This window comes from Delphinapterus leucas, chromosome 9 (genome assembly GCF_059928025.1).
Source record: "Delphinapterus leucas isolate spDelLeu-1000000601 "Yukka" chromosome 9, BTC_Dleu_Yukka2, whole genome shotgun sequence".
NCBI classification, from domain to species: Eukaryota; Metazoa; Chordata; class Mammalia; order Artiodactyla; family Monodontidae; genus Delphinapterus; species Delphinapterus leucas.
The window spans coordinates 23,252,457-23,273,190 of NC_143137.1; the positions used below are offsets into that span (position 1 = coordinate 23,252,457).

General features: G+C 53.1%; 1 protein-coding gene across 1 annotated transcript in view; it reads left to right on the forward strand.

Annotated features, from left to right (window-relative positions):
- KCP (kielin cysteine rich BMP regulator) overlaps positions 1–20,734 on the forward strand; it is a 48,293-nt gene that overhangs the window by 5,250 nt on the left and 22,309 nt on the right. The window contains exons 2-6 of the mRNA XM_089917414.1: positions 761–891; positions 3,289–3,426; positions 12,438–17,191; positions 19,498–19,664; positions 20,534–20,723. Of these exons, the coding sequence (XP_089773540.1) occupies positions 17,113–17,191; positions 19,498–19,664; positions 20,534–20,723 (436 nt within the window). The 5' untranslated portion in view covers positions 761–891; positions 3,289–3,426; positions 12,438–17,112. The remainder of the gene's footprint in view (positions 1–760; positions 892–3,288; positions 3,427–12,437; positions 17,192–19,497; positions 19,665–20,533; positions 20,724–20,734) is intronic.

Genomic DNA, 20,734 nt, shown 5'->3' on the forward strand with positions numbered 1-20,734 from the left:
TGGTAAAAGGGAGGTGATGTTATCGAGATCGCAACATTGGCGTGATGCTCCAAGGATAGGGGCTGTGCAGGGGCTCCGCTCGGCTTGGGTCCTGCCTTCCCCAGACCAGGGGAACCTGAACCGAGAACCACTCTGGGCCATAGACATGGCATAAGGAGGAAGGGGTGAGGACAGAGAGCACCACTCAGGCTCTTCCAAAATCGAAGGGTCCCCTTGCTTCTGGATGCTGTCTTATGGTGAAGTACAAGCAGAGGGGAAGTGAGACTACGCTGGTGACCCCCATGGGGTCACTCCCGGTTCCCCGCAGTGGGGCCGGGGTACACGGGGAACGAGGAGACTCGGCCTCCACAGCCCCAGGAGCCTCAGCAGAGACGTGTATCCAGGCCTCTTATTCCCAGTGGTGAGACGGCCCCTGCCCTGACTTCCCCTGGCCGGGGCATCAGACTGAGGGTGCGGTGAGAGGCCTGATTCCTGTAGAAGCCACCACGCGTGTGCATCTGTGTATGGGGATGGGGGAGCCACATCACCAAAGGGAACCGAAAGAAGCTCAGGGTGAGTGGTGGGGAGAGAAGGTGGAGATCCAGCAGGCAGCTGGACAAGACCCCCTCCCAACTCTGGACCTGCCCCCCTCAACACAGGCCTGGGCAGATGACAGCTGGTTTTGCCCCCAGTACCTCCCATCCAGGAGACCCATCCCCTCAGTCTGGGCTGTCGGGCTTCCCCAGGCTGGCCTGGTCCTCAGATGTCCTTCTGTTTCTAGGAACTTGCTGGCGAGACACTGGGCTCTGGACTCGAACAGGGCTGAGTCACACCCTGGCTCTACCACTCGGGGATTGTGTGACTTTGAGCAAATCTCGGACTCTCTTGGAAGCCCCATTTCCTGCCTGTAAGGTGAGAATGATAACATCACGGTCACAGTTGGACTGTGAGGCCTAAATTTAACAAATGCTCAGTGAGCACCTCCTACGTACCAGGAGAAAGCGGCAAACCAAAGTCTACTTTGTCTAAACACCCTGCCTTCCTGGAGCTCCCATTCTATGGAGCGAGCTAGACAATAAATGCTTCAGTGACAAAACTGGGGGGGCGGGGCGCTTCGTGGGTTGTTGCACAGTCAGAGCAGAGGCGCCACATGATCTGACTTAGGGTTTTACACGGCCACTCTGGCTCCTGCCTGTAAAGCACATAATATGACACGCGAAAGTGGCAGCTTCACGGCTACCGATGCCCAGGACGCCACAGCTGGGGCTTCCTTCCCCTTTCTTACTAAATGCTGCGTCCTCAGAGCATTCTGAGGTGTGAGCTGGAAGTCCCCCGCTTGGCCAGCACTGTCACGCAGACGCCTCTAGACCTCATATCCACCCCACCCCCTTCCCAATCTGCACTCTATCTCTTCAAATGGCCTGTGTCCCAGGAAGCTACACAGCCACCCTTGTCCATCCCAGGTCCTGGCTCTGTGCTCCCTTAACCCTGTTGAGAACAAATGCTACTTCCCTTTTCCTTCGTGGTCAGCCCCTCTCCCCTCCCTAATCCTCTGAAATCTGGCTCCCACCCCCTTTCCCACGGATTCTGCTCTGGACCTTGGACCCAGAGCTCCAGCCGTCCCTGAGACCCTCAGGTACGCCTCAGAAACTCCAGTCTCTGCATGTCTTCTTTACTTAAACTCTCAGATCCTGAGGTTTCACTGTTGCCTGGGTTTCTCACCATCCACTGTAAATAAATGCCCTGGGATTTCGCTCCTAGCTCAGCTCGGTGCCTTAGCATCCTCCTGCACCCCGCGCTGCCTCGCCCCTGCCCTGCCTCTCAGTGCAGTCGTCATTGGTCCTTCTGCTGATTCTTCCCCCACTTGTATCTTCCACCACAACACCAGGATGCCTCTTGCCCAGATCGTCATCTCCCCACTCTGCCCCCGCAACTACCCTTGGTCTGATTCAGACACTTCTAAAATCTACTTAGCTCAGTGTTTTGCTCAAACCACTTCCCTCCCCAGTACTGGGCTTTATCAAGGAAGGGGCTGGGGCCAGAGCCTCCATCCTTCCTGCCTGTCTAGAGGACTCACTTGAGAGCATGCAGCACTTGGACAAGGAGGAAAAGGAAGAGAAGGAAGTCCAACCTGGAAACCACAGTCTTCCAGGGCTCCTGCAATGGGAATGACTGAGCCCCTGCTTTGTGGGGACAGAGGCCACCCCAGTCCTGCAAGAACCAGCTGTGGACTTCAGTGTCCTCTCTTGTCCCAAACAGACTTGGTTGAAGCCCAGAGTCCATAGGTGCCCCCACCGGGGAGAGGGATCCCACCCAGATGCACGAGGACCACCCGTCATTGATGTGGGATGCAGGGGATCCCGTGGCTTATCAGCCCAATTCATCTCAAGCTCCTGCAACTTAGAACCAGGGCTCGGGATCCCCGCTGGGGCAGGACTGTTGTGCCTCTAAGGTGGGAAAGGAGGAGAGACTCAGTTGTGTCCAGGATGGCAGGGTCAGCCCAATGGCATGGGGGGGGCTCTTCTCAGCTCACATCTGGACCTCAGGATGGTGGAAAGACGACAGAACCACCCTGGATGGAAGGGGACTCTGGGGATGGCTCTGCGAGTCCAGAGGAGGCACTCTCTGGCCTGGAGTGAGGTGTGAGGTTATGGGAGGGGGCAGGGGGCATGATATTCGTCCCACATGGCCTCTCAACACTTCACCATGGGAGGGGGATGTCCCAGCTGCCCCTCTCTGGCTTCCTAAGGGGTGGGCTGGCTGGGGGTTGTGGTCTGAGGACCTCATGTATGTGGTAGAGGCAGGAGAAGGAGCTCTTGGGGGCCAGGAGCCAACAGAGCTGTGGAAACAGGTGTTTGGTTCTTGCCAGCCAGGTACCCCTGGGCCAGGGCTACCACCCTGTAACAGTCAGACCTGGGGGCCCGAGATGGGGCTCCCCCAGGCTGCTCTGCTGCTTCTGTGGCCTCTGATGCTGGGGGCAGAAAGTCAAGAAAGCAGAGAGCCCTGAGGGCTGAAGGACCCCGGGGGGCTCCTAGAGTAGGACCACTCTGCTCTCTTGGGTCCTCCTAGAGAAGGAGGGTGTCAGGACTTGCTAGAGGGGAGTCTAGTGGGAGTTCTGACCAGGCCAGTGTCCTGGAATCTCTGTGTTTCACAGTTTTTCAAGTCAGGAGCCAGCTGGAGCTCTGATGCCCACCCAGGCCCCCTGTGCCAGGCCAACTGGGGCCATAAGGGTGCTGGTGGGCATGCAGGACCCAAGAGTCTCCACCGATCTGTGCCAGTCTGAAGACCAGTCTCCCCGATTTCTTTCAGCCTATTCTCCTCCCTTTCTCCTGGAGCAGCACTTCCAAAGCTGCAGGGAGGCTGACGTGACCTGACAGCTTGTCCAGGAGCCATCACCGGTGGTGGAGGTTGGGGTGAGATGGGAAGAAGAAAGGGACACCTGCTCAGGTAGGAAAGAACTTATGGGGGCTTCCTCGTCACCCCCCGACTCACTTCAAAAGCTGTGCTTTGCAGTAGCAGGTCACGGGAGTGCCTGAGGGGACTGGGCAAGAGGGTGGTGAGCGCAGGGATCCTGGGTCCACCTGGAACTCGGCCGTCTAGAGAGCAAGTGTGCTCAATCCTGCGTCCTCCTGCAGTTCAGGGACCATGGGGGTCAGGAAAGAGAGTAGGCCATGGGCCTCTTGCAGAGGGACAGCCCATCCCAAGCTATGGAGAAGAGCCAGGAGAAGCACCACCAGGCTGGTGAAGGCCCTGTTGGAACGGGGCGTGGTGTTCTGGAGAGGGCAGGCCACATGCTGGGCTGGCTGGAGGAGCAAATACAACCAGGTGATATTGATGAGCCCCTAAGACATGCAGGATACCACTGAGCACTTTTCATACATTATTGCATTTAACTGTCACAACCAGCCACCGTGACGTGGGCATCATTCGTACATATCCCCATTTACAAAGAAGCGAGTTGAGTTACTTCCTAACCTTGCAAACTTGAGTGAGTTACTCATCTTACTTCTTTGTATTCTTAGCATTATCTCTGGTGCTCCTTGGCTTGAAGAAGCATCACCCTGATCTCTGTCTTCGTCTTCACACGTTGCTCTCCTTGTGTGCACGTCACTGTGTCCAAATTCCCTTTTTTCATAAGGACAACAGTCATACTGGATTAGGGCCCACCTAATGACCTCATCTTAACTAATTACATCTGCAAAGACCCTATTTCTAAATAAGGTCACATTCAGAGGTACTGGGGTTAGTACTTTAACACATGAATCTGGGGGGGGGGACACAATTCAACCCATGACAGAATTTATCATGTAACCAACTCTCCACCAAACACCGGAGTCACATTTGATTCTCCCATCAACTGTACAAGGTAGGGATATGTATTATCTTCATTTTATAGGTGAAGACACTGAAGTTCAGAAAGGTTGGGCAATTTACCCAAAGGCACACAGCAATTAGTAAAATGAGGCACTGGGATTTGAACCTGACCACGAGTGATATTTGATCACTTTAGAGTCAGACAGACCTGGGTTCAGGTCCCAGCTGTGTGACCTTGGGTAAGGCATTCGGCCTCTCTGAGTCTCAGTATCCTTGTTTACACAAGGGGTTAATACTGTACTGTCAGCAGCGAAGAACTGCTGCTCAGCAGTTGGTGGGGGGGGAGCGGTGAGGTCTAGCCCAGTGCCTGGTAGAAGAAGTGATGTTAATTTAAACATAGCAGTAGCCACTCCCCAGAGCACATCCTGTGTTCTGGTGGTTCTGGGTCGCAGCCTCACTATGGCCAGCTGTCCTCACTGAGTCCCTGGGGCAGGTAGAGCCAGGGAAGCATGCAGATCCCACACTCTCCAGCCCAGAGCTCCCTGGGGCTATCCCCCCGCCTCCAGCTTCCCACCTGACATGCTCTCCACTGGGAGAGGAGAGGGAGCTGGCTGCTAGGGGCCTTATTCCTCATGCTCAGGCCCCGGGATATTGTCTGTATAGAAAATGTGGCCCGTGTACAAGTCAGGGAATGATCGTGGCCCCTGAGAGAGGCTGCCCACTCCCCAGCTGTCTCCCCCTCAGGAACAGGCCCAGGAGAAAGCACAGGGTCAGAGAACAGAGCTGGGTGGGTGGATGTGGGACCGCGGGGAGGGGCTGACAACAAAGCGGCCAGCATGAAGTGATGGCAAGTGTTCTGCATCTTGATTTGATTGTGGTGGTAGTCACACATCTCTCTGCATTTGCCAGAATTCACAGCTGTTCACTAAAAAGAGCGGGTTCCGTTGTATGTGAACTGCAAATAGATAAAACTTGTAAACAATAAATGCTGGAGAGGGTGTGGAGAAAAGGGAGCCCTCTTGCACTGCTGGCGGGAATGTAAACTGATACAGCCACTGTGGAGAACAGTATGGAGGGTCCTTAAAAAACTACAAATAGAACTACCATATGACCCAGCAATCCCACTACTGGCATATCCCCTGAGAAAACCATAATTCAAAGAGTCAGGTACCACAATGTTCACTGCAGCTCCATTTACAATAGCCAGGACATGGAAGCAACCTAAGTGTCCGTCAACAGATGAATGGATAAAGAAGATGTGGCACATGTATACAATGGAATATTACTCAGCCATAAAAAGAAACGAAATTGAGTTATTTGTAGTGAGGTGGATGGACCTAGAGTACAGACTGTCATACAGAGTGAAGTAAGTCAGAAAGAGAAAAACAAATACCGTATGCTAACACATATGTACGGAATCTAAAAAAAAAGGTTCTGAAGAACCTAGGGTCAGGACAGGAATAAAGACACAGGTGTAGAGAATGGACTTGAGGACACAGGGAGGGGGAAGGGTAAGCTGGGACAAAGTGAGATAGTCACGTGGACATGTATACATTACCAAATGTAAAATAGATAGCTAGTGGGAAGCAGCCACATAGCACAGGGAGATCAGTTGGTGCTTTGTGACCACCTAGGGGGGTGGGACAGGGAGTGTGGGAGGGAAACGCAAGAGGGAGGAGATATGGGGATATATGTATAGGTATAGCTGATTCACTCTGTTATAAAGCGGAAACTAACACACCATTGTAAAGCAATTGTACCCCAATAAAGATGTTTAAAAAAATAAATTAAATAAATAAATAAAAATTTAAAAAGCCATTCAGAAGATCCAAATTCTAAATGTCAAGACATTTTAGGAATGACTTAACAAATTTATATAGCTTGTAGTTTCCTTTTAATGCAAGCAAAAGACCGATATAATATAAATATGCCTTAAAGATCTCTAAGTAAGTTTTAAATAAAAATTCTAAATAATTTAAAAAAGAAAAGCAAAAGAGCGGGTTCATCACAGAGAGACAGGGTTGGCACCTGGCCCCTACCCTCTCCATTTCTCCCTCCCTCCAGCCTGGATCTTCTGGGCTCTTCCCCTGGTCGTCCTGCTATACCTCTGCTGACCTCCTCCCACTCGCAGGAGGCTGAGTATTGTCTCTGGGGTTTGATGACTTCTATCAGGCTCCCTGACTGCCCCAGGGACACAGAAAAAGGAGCTACCCTCAGTGTGGGTGGCTCTAGGTACGAGGCGTGTGAGGCAAGGTTGTGGCAGGACACAGGCGGAGCTAAACGGAGGCAAGTTTAGAACATTTGCAGAGATGTGAACAGGATTACGAAAGCCACTGTGAAACTTCCAGGCACCCAAGGCCTAGCATCAGCAGGGAACTGTCACCACCCACAGAGTGGCTGTCCTCCAGGACCTGCGGCTGTGCAAGATTGGGGGCTCTATGGCTTCCACTCTCCCACCCTCCTATTTCTTGCCAGTGCCTCCCCTTAGCCAAATCCGCCCAGAATCCAGAGATCAAGGGAGCCTGTGTCATGCAGGTCCAGGTCAGCCGCTTTGAGGCATGAAGTAGTGCAGAAAAAAGCAGAGGGTGGTGGGGATGGGGGGCAAGAGAAGAGAAACCAGAGCCACTGGGAAGGGAGGACTCTCATGGGGAAATTGGGAGCATACCCTGGGCCCATGGTTACCTCAGGCTTCTACCCAGGGACAGCCAGGCGTCCCAGCTATTCCAGGGTGGGAGTTCCTAGATGAATGAATGAATGAATGATAAATTTGAAAATGGATGAGTGACAGAAGGAATGGGGATGGGCCTGTTCCTATTGGCACTAAGAAGGAGGTGGATCCTTTTTCCCAGGATCCCCACCCTTGCAGGCCTTTAAGGACTATTTCCAGAATACCCACTTTGGGGCCCTACACAGGACCCTGAGCAAGAGAAGCAGAGGGCATGGGCTGGGCAGGACAGGGCAAGGTGGGCCATCAGGTACTGGGGAGCTTGTAGGTCCTGTAGGATGAAAGGCTTTGCTCCTCCTCCCTCACACTGGAAACCTACTCCCGGGCTGCCTCCTGTCCTGCCCCACCCTGCTCCCCAGGCCCCGCCTTCTCCAGCTGGGCCACTCAGGGACATAGGCTGGGTTCACAGGGCTCAGTCAGGCGTTGGTGCTGCAGGGGAGGGGAGGCACAGCAGGGTGGAAACCAAGGGACCTGTCACCCTGATTCGTACAGTGTGCACGTCTGCAGAGCAGCAGCCAGGATCCCCAGAGCGGGCCTCCTGGTGGGAGGAGCAGAGCCTGGCCTCGGACCCGTGCGTGCTTTCAGAGTACCCTGGGAGGTAAGGCAGGTGGTAGCTGATGTGGAAAAGGAGGGTAGCCACCATTCCCACTGAGACCTGCCCCGACAACTTGTTGGTCCCTGGGGGCTGAGGGGAATTTTGGACCAGCTCCGGGGTCTACACCGAGAGGTATTCCAGGTGCAGGATGGAGCAGCAGGGGCAATTACCAGGGGAGCCTGACCACAGGGCCACCAATAAGCCACGCCAAGACCTTAGAACACGCGTTTTCCTGGATCTGGACATCCATCCTGACTCATAAAATCTGAGGTGACCCTGAGGACTGTGCAGCCCCACAAAGCTCCATCAAAGCTGCAGCCTCAGGGCTTCGCTGCTGGCGCAGTGGTTGAGAGTCCGCCTGCCGATGCAGGGGACGCGGGTTTGTGTCCCGGTCCGGGAAGATCCCACATGCCGCGGAGCGGCTGGGCCCGTGAGCCATGACCGCTGAGCCTGCGCGTCTGGAGGCTGTGCTCTGCAACGGGAGAGGCCACAACAGTGAGAGGCCCGCATACCACAAAAAAAAAAAAAAAGCTGCAGCCTCTCTATCACTGGGGCTCCCACCCTGTGGCCATCTCAGTGCCTCAGTCCTCCCTCCTGTGCCCCATCATCCAAGGCCATCCTTCTTCAGGCAACTTTCCTGCCCACACGCTCTGCCCAGGACCTTTCCTGGGAACAACTTACCCGGATGGGACAGGAAGACAGTATAGTAAACTGTCCAGAGGTAATCCCTAGAGTAACCACTAAGAAAATAGAAAAAAAATACAGTAAAAAAAAAACTCATTAAAGGAATAATTAAAATGTTATACTAGAAAATATTCACTTAATGCAAAATAAAGCAGTCTAGGCGAAATAGAGGAACAAAAAGGAAATGATATATTTAGAAAGCAAGTAAAATGGCAAATGCAAATACAACTATATTAGTAACGTGAATGGATTAAAACAAGATCCAACAAAATACTGTCTATAGGAGACATACTTTTGATTTTTAAAAAAATATTTATTTATGTATTTTTATTCTGTGGCTGCATCACGTCTTAGTTGCGGTGCGTGGGCTTCGCTCTAGTTTTGCAGCGCAGGCTTAGTTGCCCCGCGGCATGTGGGATCTCAGTTCCCTGACCAGGGATCAAACTGGCATCCCCTGCATTGCAAGACGAATGCTTAACCACTGGACCACCAGGGAAGTCCCACAGACATACTTTAGATTTACAGATACAAAAAGATTTAAACTAAAAGAATAGAAAATAGTTTCATCATGCAAACAGCAACCATAAGGAAACTGGAGGGCTATACTGTCATCAGACAAAATAGGTTTTAAAACAAAAAAAGTAACTCAAGATAAAGAGGGACATTTTATAATGATAAAAGTGTAATGCATCAGAAAGGTAACAATTGTAAACCTAAGTGCACCTAACAACAGATCCATACCTCATTCCGTATACAAAAGTTAACTCAAAATGGATCAAAGATCTTATATGTAAGGGCTAACAGTGTAAAACTCTTATAAGAAAACACAGGGATGAATTTTTCTAAACATAGACTAGGCAATGATTCCTTAAATATGTTACCAAAAGTACAAGCAACAACAGCAATGAAAAAAAACAGATTGGACTTTATCAAAACTAAAAACTTTTGTGCTGCAAAAAAAAAAAACACCATAAAAAATGAAAATAACCCACAGTATGGGAAAAAATATTGACTAGCCATATACCTGATAAGTGACTTGACTCTAGAATATATAAAGAACTCTTACAACAAAATAATAGAAAGACAAATAACTCAATATTTTAAATGGGCAAAGGACTTGAATAGACATTTCTCCAGAGAAAGCACATAAATGACTAATAAGCTTGTGTAAAGATTTTCAACATCATGAGTCATTAGGGAAATGCAAATCAAACCCCAATGAAATACCACTAGGATGGCTGTAATCAAAAAAATCAGATAATAATAAGTGTTATCAAGGAAGTAGAGAAATTGGAACCCTCGTATGTTGCTGGTGGGAATGTGAAGTGGTACAGCCACTTTGGAAAACAATTTGGCAGTTCTTCAAAAGGTCAAAGGTAGAATTACCATATGATGCGGCAATTCCACTTCTAGTAATATACCCAAGAGAAATTACAGCATATGTCCTCACAAAAACTTGCCCATGAATCTTCACAGCAGCATTATTCATAATAGCCAAAAAGTGGAAACAACCCAAATTCTGTCAGCTGATGAATGGATAAAGTATGGTACATACTTTGGTACATACACATTACTTGGCAACAACAAGGGATGGAGTATGGATACATGGTAAAACATGGATAAACCTTGAAAACGTTATGCCAAGTGAAAAGCCAGACACAAAGGATTACTTATATGAAATGTCCAGAATAGGCAAATCCATAGAGAAGAAATGTGGATGAGTGGTTGCCTAGGGCTGAGGTATGGATGGTGGTGGGAAATAGGGGGTGAATGCTGAAGGGTATGGGGTTTATTTTTGGATGATAAAATGTGTTAAAATTGATTGCAGCGATGATTGCACAACTCTATGAATATACTAAAGTATTAAATTATACTCTTTAAACAGGTGAATTTATGGTATGTGAATTATATCTCAGTAAAGCTGTTACCAAAAAAATAAGCCAAACATATAGGGATTTGAGGTCACTACTCTGTTCCAGGACATCTGGTGCCTCACTATGGCCCCAGCTGTGGTTTTGACCCACTGGCCTCTACTCCCTTGCCATCTTGACCCCCTCTCTTCATACTACCTGGAAGGAACAGCTGCCACTTCCCCTCCCTCAGCCGCTGTCTAAGATCTTGCTTGTCTCAAAACTGTGGAGTGGGGCTATGGTGCTGAGTGAGATCAGGTCCTTGACCAGAGGCCCCATGGCAGGTCTTGGCCCAAACTCCTGCAAGACTGTCTCTTCTCTCTCTAGGGGGCCTCATTCACATCATAGCCAATGTGGATCTATTACGCAACTTTCCCAGCCAACGGAAGGGAGTATTCTGTCTTCAGAAGCTGCACTTTTCACTAATTGGCACAAAGTTGCCTTACAGTCTGAATATGCGCTGCTCTATACAGTAGCTACTAGCTACATAGGGCTATTTCTATTAAAGTGAATTAGAATTAAATAAAAAGTAAAAATTCAGGGGAGTTCCCTGGCAGTCCAGTGGTTAGGACTCCACGCTTTCACTGCCAAGGGCGCGGGTTCAATCCCTGGTCGGGGAACTAAGATCCTGCAAACCGCGTGGCACGGCCAAAAAATTAAAAAAAATAAAAATTCAGATCCTCAAGTGCACTAGCCATATTACAGGGGCTCAGTAGCCTCATGGGGCCATCGTATTGGACAGTGCAGATATAGACATTTCCATCGTCGCAGACAGTTCTGTTGGGCTGTGCTGCTCAGAACCACTGGAAGAGGCTTTGTGGGATCTTGAGAGCAGGACCGTGAGGGATGGGAAGAAGCGAAATGGGTGGGAAGAAGAGGAAATTGCAGGCAGGAAGCCACACATATCTCCTCCCCTCTTTGCCCCACCCTCTTAGCTTCTCCAAGCCCTAATGGGATCCCCAGGGAGCCGTCTTTGAGAAAAAAGATAGTCAGAAAAGAGATTGGGGAAGCCCCAGGTTCTCCAGTGGGCCCAAGGTTGATTGGCAAGCTTCCCTCCAGGCTGGAGAGCCTCGTGGCTTGGAGGTCCCTGTGTGGCGCCTGGAAACATTCTGCCAATACCCCCCTCCAGGTCCTGGCTCTGCTGCGAGGTTCAGATATGCACTCTGATTGCCCTGGTCTTTTTTTTGCCAAAAACGAAAACAGAAAAATACACAAACCCTCCTAAGATCCCAGCAGGTTCCATCTGACAAGGAAGTACTGCGTTCCGACTGTGATATTAACCTGTGAGTGGTGTTGGTCTAGTGTGTGAGCTGACACTGGTACTTGAGTAGGCATGCTGCAGCTTGGCACAGTCCCTGGAACACAGTGAGGTGGACCCCTGAAGGCCTTTTAAGGGACAAAGGAAGTCCTTCCTGGAAGGGGGCTAGTGGCCTAGTTATTCTGAATTATGGGGAGAGGTGGCCAGCTGTGGGGTACAGCTGTGGAATTAGAATCTCAGATCAGGGCTTCCCTGGTGGCGCAGTGGCTGAGAGTCCGCCTGCCGATGCAGGGGACACGGGTTCGTGCCCCGGTCCAGGAGGATCCCACATGCTGCGGAGCGGCTGGGCTCGTGAGCCATGGCCGCTGAGCCTGCGCGTCCGGAGCCTGTGCTCCACAGCGGGAGGGGCCACAACAGTGAGAGGCCCGCGTACCGCAAAAAAAAAAAAGAATATCTGATCTGTGATAAACAGCACATCCCCGCCCCCTGTCCCCCTGCTGCAGCTGCTCAGCTGGTCAGGTCAGCCGGGGTAACCTTCTCCTGGGGTGGACATGATGTTGTGAGCAGGGAGAGAGGGTCCTAGGGGAGTAGGGAGCTGGAGACAGGAGCCACTGAGGGAGGTGACTTGGGGACAAGTTGGTGACTTGCAGGGGCAGATGGGGATGGGGGTTGGGATGCTGCACAGCCTGTTCCCAAATACCACGTCCAAACGACATCGTGTGGTGCACACATGCTTGCACGCGGTTGTGTGGGCCACGTGAAGGGTGTGGAAGAACAGACCTTGTTACCATTGGTTACACCGGATGCGAGTGATGGGCAAGGAAGGGCTGGAGCAGGTGTAATGATGGGCTTTGCCTTTATTCCTTTGTGGTAGCTTATTTCATTTGTTACAACTGGTGTGACTTGAAAGGTCAAAATTTAAGTACAAAATTTAATCATTTACTAACCCCTTCTCTCCCTCCCTCTTTACAGCAAACTTTTGCTTCCAGCCACCAAAGGCACAGGGAAAACCAAGCTGCTCCTATTGACAGTACAACCTGAAGGAGGTAAGGAACAGAAAGTAACTATGTTGGGATCTTCTGTGTACCAGGTGCTGCACATGCATCAAGCACACATCACATGTTTGTTGCCTTATTAGACTCTCCCAGCCTACCGTAGTGGTTATTACTTCCTTTTCCAGATGAAAGATTTTGGCTTAGGGAGGTAGAGTAACTTAGTAGAATATGTGGTAAGGTTAGCATATCAGCTAAGGGCCCAGGAGAAAAGAGAATTCCCCTCAAAAGGGTTTAGCTAAAGAGAACTTAAAGGAGGGACCATTTACCGATCTGTAGACATGGTATTAGAGAATCACCAGGGGGCTTCCCTGGTGGTGCAGTGGTTAAGAATCCGCCTGCCAGTGCAGGGGACACGGGTTCGAGCCCTGGTCCGGGAAGATCCCACATGCCGCGGAGCAACTAAGCCCATGTGCCACAAATACTGAGCCTGCGCTCTAGAGCCCGCGAGCCACACCTACTGAGCCCGCGTACCACAACTACTGAAGCCCGCGTGCCACAACTACTGAAGCCCTCGTGCCACAAGTACTGAAGCCCACGAGCCTAGAGCCCGTGCTCCACAAGAGAAGCCACCGCAATGAGAAGCCCGCGCACCGCAACGAAGAGTAGCCCCCGCTCGCCGCAACTAGAGAAAAGCCCGTGTGCAGCAACAAAGACCCAACGCAGCCAAAAAAAACAAAGAGCAGCAGCCAACCCACAGCTGCAGCCAGTTTAAAAAAAAAAAAAGAGAGAATCACCAGGGAACTAACAATAGTAGGGAGCCATTGCCACTCCCTGGGCTGAGCGGATAAGGGGAAGGACTAGTGGTACCATGGGAGCTGTGCTGAGCAGGAGGAGGCCAAGAAGAAATACCCCAACTGCTCTCCTCCCCTGCCCTTCAGGCCCCGCCTGCACCTCTCACTGGCTGACCCAACAGGAAGCCAGAGGGCACGAAAGCCAGAGCGATGCCGTCTGTAGGGGGTGGAGAGGGAGAATGAATGGAAGAGGTAGAAAGAGAGATCAACCAGCACAGACAGTCAGTGGTGGAGCAGGATTTGAACTCAGGACTCACTGACTCTAAACCCTGGAGCCCTTGTGCTGCCCTACGGAGCCACGCATGCTATTGTGCCCACCCACCCGGCTGGGTCCCAAACGCCACTCCATTCATGCGGACATCCTGTCAAATAAGGACTCAAGCCTGGGCCTGAGATATTCCTTCTTTCTCTAGCCAGAATGTTCCTGTTCTAAAGAAAGTACTGGACTTTGGTGAGGACGGTGGCATCTGGTTCCACTAGCCCAGCAGAGAAATGTGAGCCCTTTATTCCAAGCCTGACGTTTGAGTGCACCTGCGGTCGTGTGCTCACGCCCCTGCCTCTGCCAGGATCCACATTCCCCTTCCCTTGGTCTGGCCCGGGCATTCTGGCCATCGCTATTCCTGATTCATTCATCCCTATATTCCTGTATCTGGCTCAATACCTGGCACCGAAGAGGCTCACACTGATCAGTCACAGTGGACACTCAGCTGCTCTCCAAATAACACCCTTTCCTCTGGGCTCTGGGATTTTATTTCGCAGAGCGAGTTTTCCAGCCGCTTCTGCACCTTCTGTTGCAGGTAGAGAATGTTAATATTCTGCCTTTTCAGGTTGGGCCTCAGCGGGAGATGATGATGCTGTCAATAAAAATAATAATATATTTTGGGTGTTTAAAATGTGCCAGGCACTGTAAAAAGATTTTTGTACTCATTGTCTCATTCGTCAGACACCGCTTATGCAAATTCTCTCAGCTGCACCTTATTCCAGTTCTCCACAGTCTGCAAACGGCTCTGCACAGGTGCATCCCAGTGGCGTCTTGCCTCAGGCCCTGGCTATAAATCTCTCCTGTTTGGCTTTGGAATTTCCCTGTTGCACCCTCGGTAGCCCACTTGAGCACTCATTCACACCTAACTGGGAGCACCTAATGCCCTCCGGTGCTACCCTAGACCAGTGGGGCACTGATGTCAATGGATAAGTGCTTCCACTTTCTGGCTGAGCTGCTTTCATACAGATGGTCCTGTGGAATTGGACACACACATGCCCACATCAGTGACCAGCTACTCCATAAGGCAGTCTTGTATTGGCTTTTCATCCTTCCCCGTTTTGCTCTCCCCACCCCTCATTTCTGCTCCCTGGGATCATATTCCAAAACTTGCATGTAAGCCTTTGTCTCGACAATCCTTATAACAATCAGGACGGAAGTACTATTATTATCCCCACTTCACAGGGGAGGAACCTGAGGCTTAGCAAAGTTTAGTAACCTGCCAAAATCATACAGGGGGTAAGGGCAGAGCCACTGAAACGTTTAGGAAGGAAGGAAAGGGTGTGAAACGCTCCTCTCAGGAGAGGGAGATTGGATTTACCAGGGAATTGTAATAGAATTTCTGGCAGTCTTGTGTGTCTGTTGAGGCTTGTGACCATGAATTTGAAGCAAATCCAGTCACCCAAGGACTGGGATGTTCTCCAGCGATACTCAGGTGCTCCGACGGAGGCACTGTGGGAGGGCAAGGGTGAGGGGTTGGGCAGAGCAGTAAGCAGCTGGGAGCCAGGGTGACCAGGGGTGTCGGGGGGCTTGGGCTCCTGGTGATGATAAGGCGTGTGGGCCCTGGGACCCCAAGGACCTGGCATTGAACCCAGGCTCTGTGGTTTACTCCCAGCGTGACTCTAAACAGCTCACCTGACTCCTCAGATTCCTCATCTGTGAAATGGGAATAAAGGCATCCTCGCCCGCATGGCTGGGGGGACAGTTAGAGATCCCGTAAGAGAAGTAATAGGAGCTAATGCCTACGTGCCCAGCCCCGTGCTGAGTGCACTTTCCAGCATTAAAGCGGGTGCTGTTAGAGCCACAGGTCACAGAGAAGAAAAATTAGCCACTGTTAAGTTGAATGACTTGCCTGAGGCCACACAGCAGAAAGCATCAGACTCAGGATTTGACCTGGTAGCCCTCACCAGAGTCTGCTCTTAGCCTCTCCTCCACCCAGCCTCCCAGGAGACCTGCCTTCTAACAGGCACCATTTTCCTTAACCCTGGTGGGAACAGAGCTGCCACTTCCCAGCTCCTTTTCCAGCAGCCGGCTGGCCCTGGCTTTCCTCTGCTCCTGTGAGCCTAGCTCCAGGCCAGCTGAGGCCAGGTCTCAGCACTGGCTCACATTCTCCCCGTCCCCTGCCGCCAACTGCTCAGGGCCTATTAGGGGTCCACACTTCTGAGGAGAGACACTGCTTTCCCTTAAGGTGCTTGGAGAGTGGGCTCGAGGGACCTTTAGCCCTGACGTGGGCTGGGGGGTGGGAGCAGGGTGGCTCTGATTTGCTGGCCTTTATGGGGAGGGAGACTGCTCTGGCGGGCTTCACGGCTCCACCCTCCATATCCCTTTGCCTGTGAGCTTGGGGCCCATCCCCACCTCCCCTGCTTCCAGCTGCACTGAGGAGTTTCCCAGCCTGGTGGCCCATGTGACCAGCTTCTCTCACTTCTTCCCTTTGGCCCCCTCTGCCTGCTGAGCCCAAGGCCCAGCCCTGCCCCCAGCCCGGACTCACCCCCCTACACAAACACACAGGCCAAGCCTGAGCCCAAGAGCTGGAAAATGGGCTGGAGAAGAAAGGCCTTGGCATTTGGGGCCAAGCCTGGGGCTGCCAGGGTGCATAGGGATGGTGAGTAGAGTCCAGGAAAGAAATGTAGAGGTGGAGAGAGGAGGCCGGGAGCGCCCTTGACTTCGGAGACCTGGAGCAGCACCTCTTTTTTTTTTTTTTAAACCCATTTATTTATTTATTCATTTATTTTTTGCTGTACGCGGGCCTCTCACTGTTGTGGCCTCTCCCGTTGCAGAGCACAGGCTCTGGACGCGCAGGCTCAGCGGCCATGGCTCACGGGCCCAGCCGCTCTGCGGCATGTGGGATCTTCCCAGACCAGGGCATGAACCCGCGTCCCCCGCGTCAGCAGGCAGACTCTCAACCACTGCGCCACTAGGGAAGCCCCGCACCTCTTGTTTTTATTTATTTACTGAGCACTTAGTCTGTGCCGACCACTACCCTACCCTAAATTCTTTATCTATCTAGTCTCTCTTAATCCTCACTGTTAGTTTATAAAGTAGCTGTTATGATCCCCAGTTTACAAACAGGGAAACTGAGGCAACTAGAAGTTAGAGGCCTAGTGGAATTGGCCGAGCAGGGATTTGAACCCAGCTCAGTTTGCTTCTCCTGTAAACACGTGAGGAAGGGAACCCCAGGGTGGCGAAGTAACCCAAGGGGCTAGGAGACCAGCTGTCCCAGACCCCAAGAGTGATGAGTTTGTGGGGTTTTTAGAGCCTGCTCTTGGATCATGTGCAGGAGAAGTCACCCCCAACCCCTCCCCGCTTCCTGCTCTCCCAGGGGCTCCCCTGCACCTCTGAGCCAGGTCTGGGGTCAGGATGGGGCTGGGCCCCAGGGTCGGGTCGAGGTGCCCATCAGGAAGGCAGGCGCCACGGGGCGGGGTGACAGACACCAGAAGCCCTCCCTGAACAAAGGCTGGGTGGGAGGCGGCCTGGTGTTTCCACACCCCGCCTCTCCCAGCGCCTGCTGAGCCACGACCGGTAGTCAGCAAGGCGGGGCGAACATGGCCAGGGCCGAGGCCGCTCTGCTGCCCCTCGTCCTGCAGCTCACGGGCCTGGCACTGGCCCCGGGGACCAGCAGAGGTAGGTCGGGGAGCCGAGGGCTTGGGGGCAGCCAGGCAGGACCTCACCTCTTGCTCAGCCCAGTCTGAGGGAACGGCTGGGGCTGGTGGCCGCCTCCCTGGGCCCTGCCTCGGGGTGCGTGAGCCTCCCAGGCCAGCCTGAGTCCTCCCCGTCGGTGGAGGAGCCAGCATGGTCGGGGCAGCACGGAGACTGTGGCATGGGGTCCCGGAGCAGGACGGGGCTTCCTGCTCTGGCCTCGGGAGGAATTCCTGCAGGCAGCGGTGGGGGAGAGTCCGCCCTGGAATCTGGGAGTCTGAAGTTAATTATTTGTCTTGAGAAAGGGGAAAAAAAAGAAGGCCCGCCATGGGAGCTGACTTTGAGTCTCTGTGTCTGGCTTTCATCCAGAAGGACAGGCAGGAACAGAGAGGTCAGGACTGGGACTGTGCAGGGGGGAAGGGAGGGGAGCAGAGGACAGGTCCACGGGGAGCAATCAGGCTTTGTGCAACAGGAGCTCTTTCTGCAGGTCTCTCCAGGCAAAGGGCCGGCCCGATCTTCCCTGAGGGTCCCAGAGGACCCTCAGCTTCTCCCCGACCCCTTTCTTGTGCCTGCTTAAGCAGGCCTGGAGGGAGTGGCCTGAAAGGAGGAATCATGGTGGGGGGTGGGTGTCGTGCTGGGGTGGAGGGTTTAAGATACTGGGACCCCATCCTTGGCCGCCCTTCATGGGGCTGGGAAGGAAGCGAGGTACAGGGGCCATACCAAGACAGAGAGCCATTCCAAGTGACGACACCCTGCCCAAGGTAGGGGTGTGGGCGGGGGGCGGGGGGGGCGTTGCAGGGTGGGCTGAAAAGATGAATGGCACTTGGGAAAGCTTACATTTGGACTTGCTGCTGGGAACCTGCAGGTGTGTGATTTAGAAAGGCTGTGAAAGGAAAAGAGGAGCACGTGGAGGCAGGGAGTCTTCAGCCTCCTGAGTGGCCACAGAGGGGAGAGGAGAGGAGCTGGGCGGGGGGGTTGGGGGATGACCAGCTGAGACCAGAGACTGATGGACTTTGGGAGGGGTACAAAAGAAAGAAGCTGAGCCCCAGATTTCTGGGTAGGTGGGGATGGCACTAACCAAGCCGAGGAACTCAGGACAAAGCAGGTTTGGACAAAAGAAGACAATTTAGGTCTTGGACGAGAATCTTCAACCCCCTTTGGTGGAGGCGGGCGGGGGAGTGAGCAGTATTGTTCCCCTGTTTCACGGGGCTAGTGTGCACGAGAAACCCTTTTAGCCACCCCCAGGCCCAGCCTCACTAATGAGCTGCCTCGGTGGAAAGACCCTTCCCTCTCCCTCCACCTCTTCCTTGTGCTCACTCACTTCCTGCTCCAGACCCTCTGCTGGGAGGAGGGATGATGTTTGTGGGAAGGACACCTGGAGTCAGACAATGACCCCCCCACTGCCTTTGCTTTCCCCACGGCAGGAGGGGGATCAGAGTCAGGTGAAAGTGGCCATCCCCAACCCCAGGCCTGAACGCAGAGGTGCCCCCTCCTAGGACCCAGTGCCCTCTAGAACCCGGGACAACCTGTCTTCATTCTCACGGTGCCTTGAAACCTAGTTGGGGGCCCTACCAGCACCCTCCCCGAACTCTTCAAGAAATGCAGCCAAGTCCCACTTTCTGGAGCCCACTCTGCCCTGGGTGGAGTTCCCAGCCCCTCTGCCACAGGCCCAGAAAACAGTGGCAAGGCTTGGGAGTGGCCGCAGAGGGAAGAGTTGCCCCTCCCTGTGCACGGAAGTGCTGCCCTTTCTGAAGGTGAAGACAAGCAGTGGGGTTTGTACACAGACCCTGGGTACCTGAAAGCAGCCCCGCCTTTCACTCCTCTGTTTCCCTCTCCTGCACTTCAGCCTGTGCTGGCTCGTGGGCCCTCCCAGCATGACACATCAGCTCCCCAGGCTGCCCCTGGCCAAGTCCGTGGTCTGAGTGAGGCTGGATGACCCTGGCACAGCCCCCGTGGCTGAGGACCCCTGCAGAGTCAGGGCAGCCTACAGAGAGGCCCTGATCTAGATCCTCCCCCCAGGCTCCCAGTGAGGCGGGGTCCCTGCGGCTTATACCTGCCTGAGGCTCTTACTACTTGGGAAAGCTGGTCTAGGTCACTTCTGTGCACCCAGGGCTCTCTCCTCCTCCTCCCATGCTTTCACTCCAGCCCCTCACAGACCACCTCTCCTTCCCTGGATGGTGGGTGACAGGTGGACAAGGGTGGGCACAGGATAGACATCATTGGGAAGACAAACCCAGGAAGCCTTTTTAGCCCCTCACCGATAGGCCCTCCCTGGATCCTTGTGCTTTCAGGTGGAGCCGTCCCCAGGGAGCCTCTGGGGCTTGCTGACATCCACGACTACCAGCTGCAGGCGCCGGCCCACTCCTCAGCCCCTGCTGGGGCCCCCCAGGAGCGGTGGCGCCCCCTGGAGGAGCGACTGGGAAGGCTGGAGGCTGAGGTCACGGAGCTCAGAGAACAGGTACCACTGGAGGCAGTGGGTGTGCGTGGGGTAGGGCAGGCCTCATGTAGTGGGAGGGAAGGAGAGAAGGGGGGCCCGTGGGACCCTGAAATAGAGTTTTGTTTTAAATGCACATAGATTCTTATCTGAACGGTTCTTTTTCTTTTTTTAATAAATTTTATTTATTTATTTATTTATTTATTTTTGGCTGCGTTGGGTCTTCGTTGCTGCGGGCGGGCTTTCCCTAGTTGCAGCGAGCGGGAGTTACTCTTCCTTGCGATGCGAGGGCTTCTCATTGCAGTGGCTTCTCTTGTTGTGGAGCACGGGCTTTAGGCACACAGGCTTCAGTAGTTGTGGCGCACGGGCTCAGTAGTTGTGGCTCACGGGCTCTAGAGCACAGGCTCAGTAGTTGTGGCGTACAGGCTTAGTTGCTCTGCAGCATGTGGGATCTTCCCAGACCAGGGCTCGGACCCGTGTCCCCTGCATTGGCAGGAGGATTCTTAACCACTGTGCCACCAGGGAAGCCCTGAGCAGTTCTTAACATCGGTTCTTTCATACCAGGTTCTTTCATGTATTTGGCAAACATTATGGAGCATCATCAGGAAAGATTTTGGATAGATAAAGGTCTTTAACTGTTGGGTCACAGGGACTGAGTCCCCTTTTGTCTAAAGGAGAGGACTGGGGGCCCGTGTTCCCCTGGGAGCCTATCCAGACCCCAGACTATGAGAACTGGGACTGTTTGAGCTGGATGCTGCCTGGAGGGGGACCCACCTTGCTCTGGAACTGTCACGTTTCCTTCTCATCCTGCCTTGGCTTTCACACCCCACAAATCTGTGGGAGTTGGTGGGGGAAGCTGAGCCAGTGCCTCTTACCCCTACCTCTCTCCCCAGAACAAAGACCTGCAGGGGAGGGTGAGGCAGCTGGAGTCCTGTGAATGCCACGCGGCTTCGCCCCAGTGCTGGGGGCTGGGTCGGGCCTGGCCCGAGGGGGCTCGCTGGGAGCCTGATGCCTGCACAGCCTGTGTCTGCCAGGACGGGGCTACACACTGTGTCCCCCAGCCTGGGCTGCCCCATTGCCATGGTGAGTGCCAT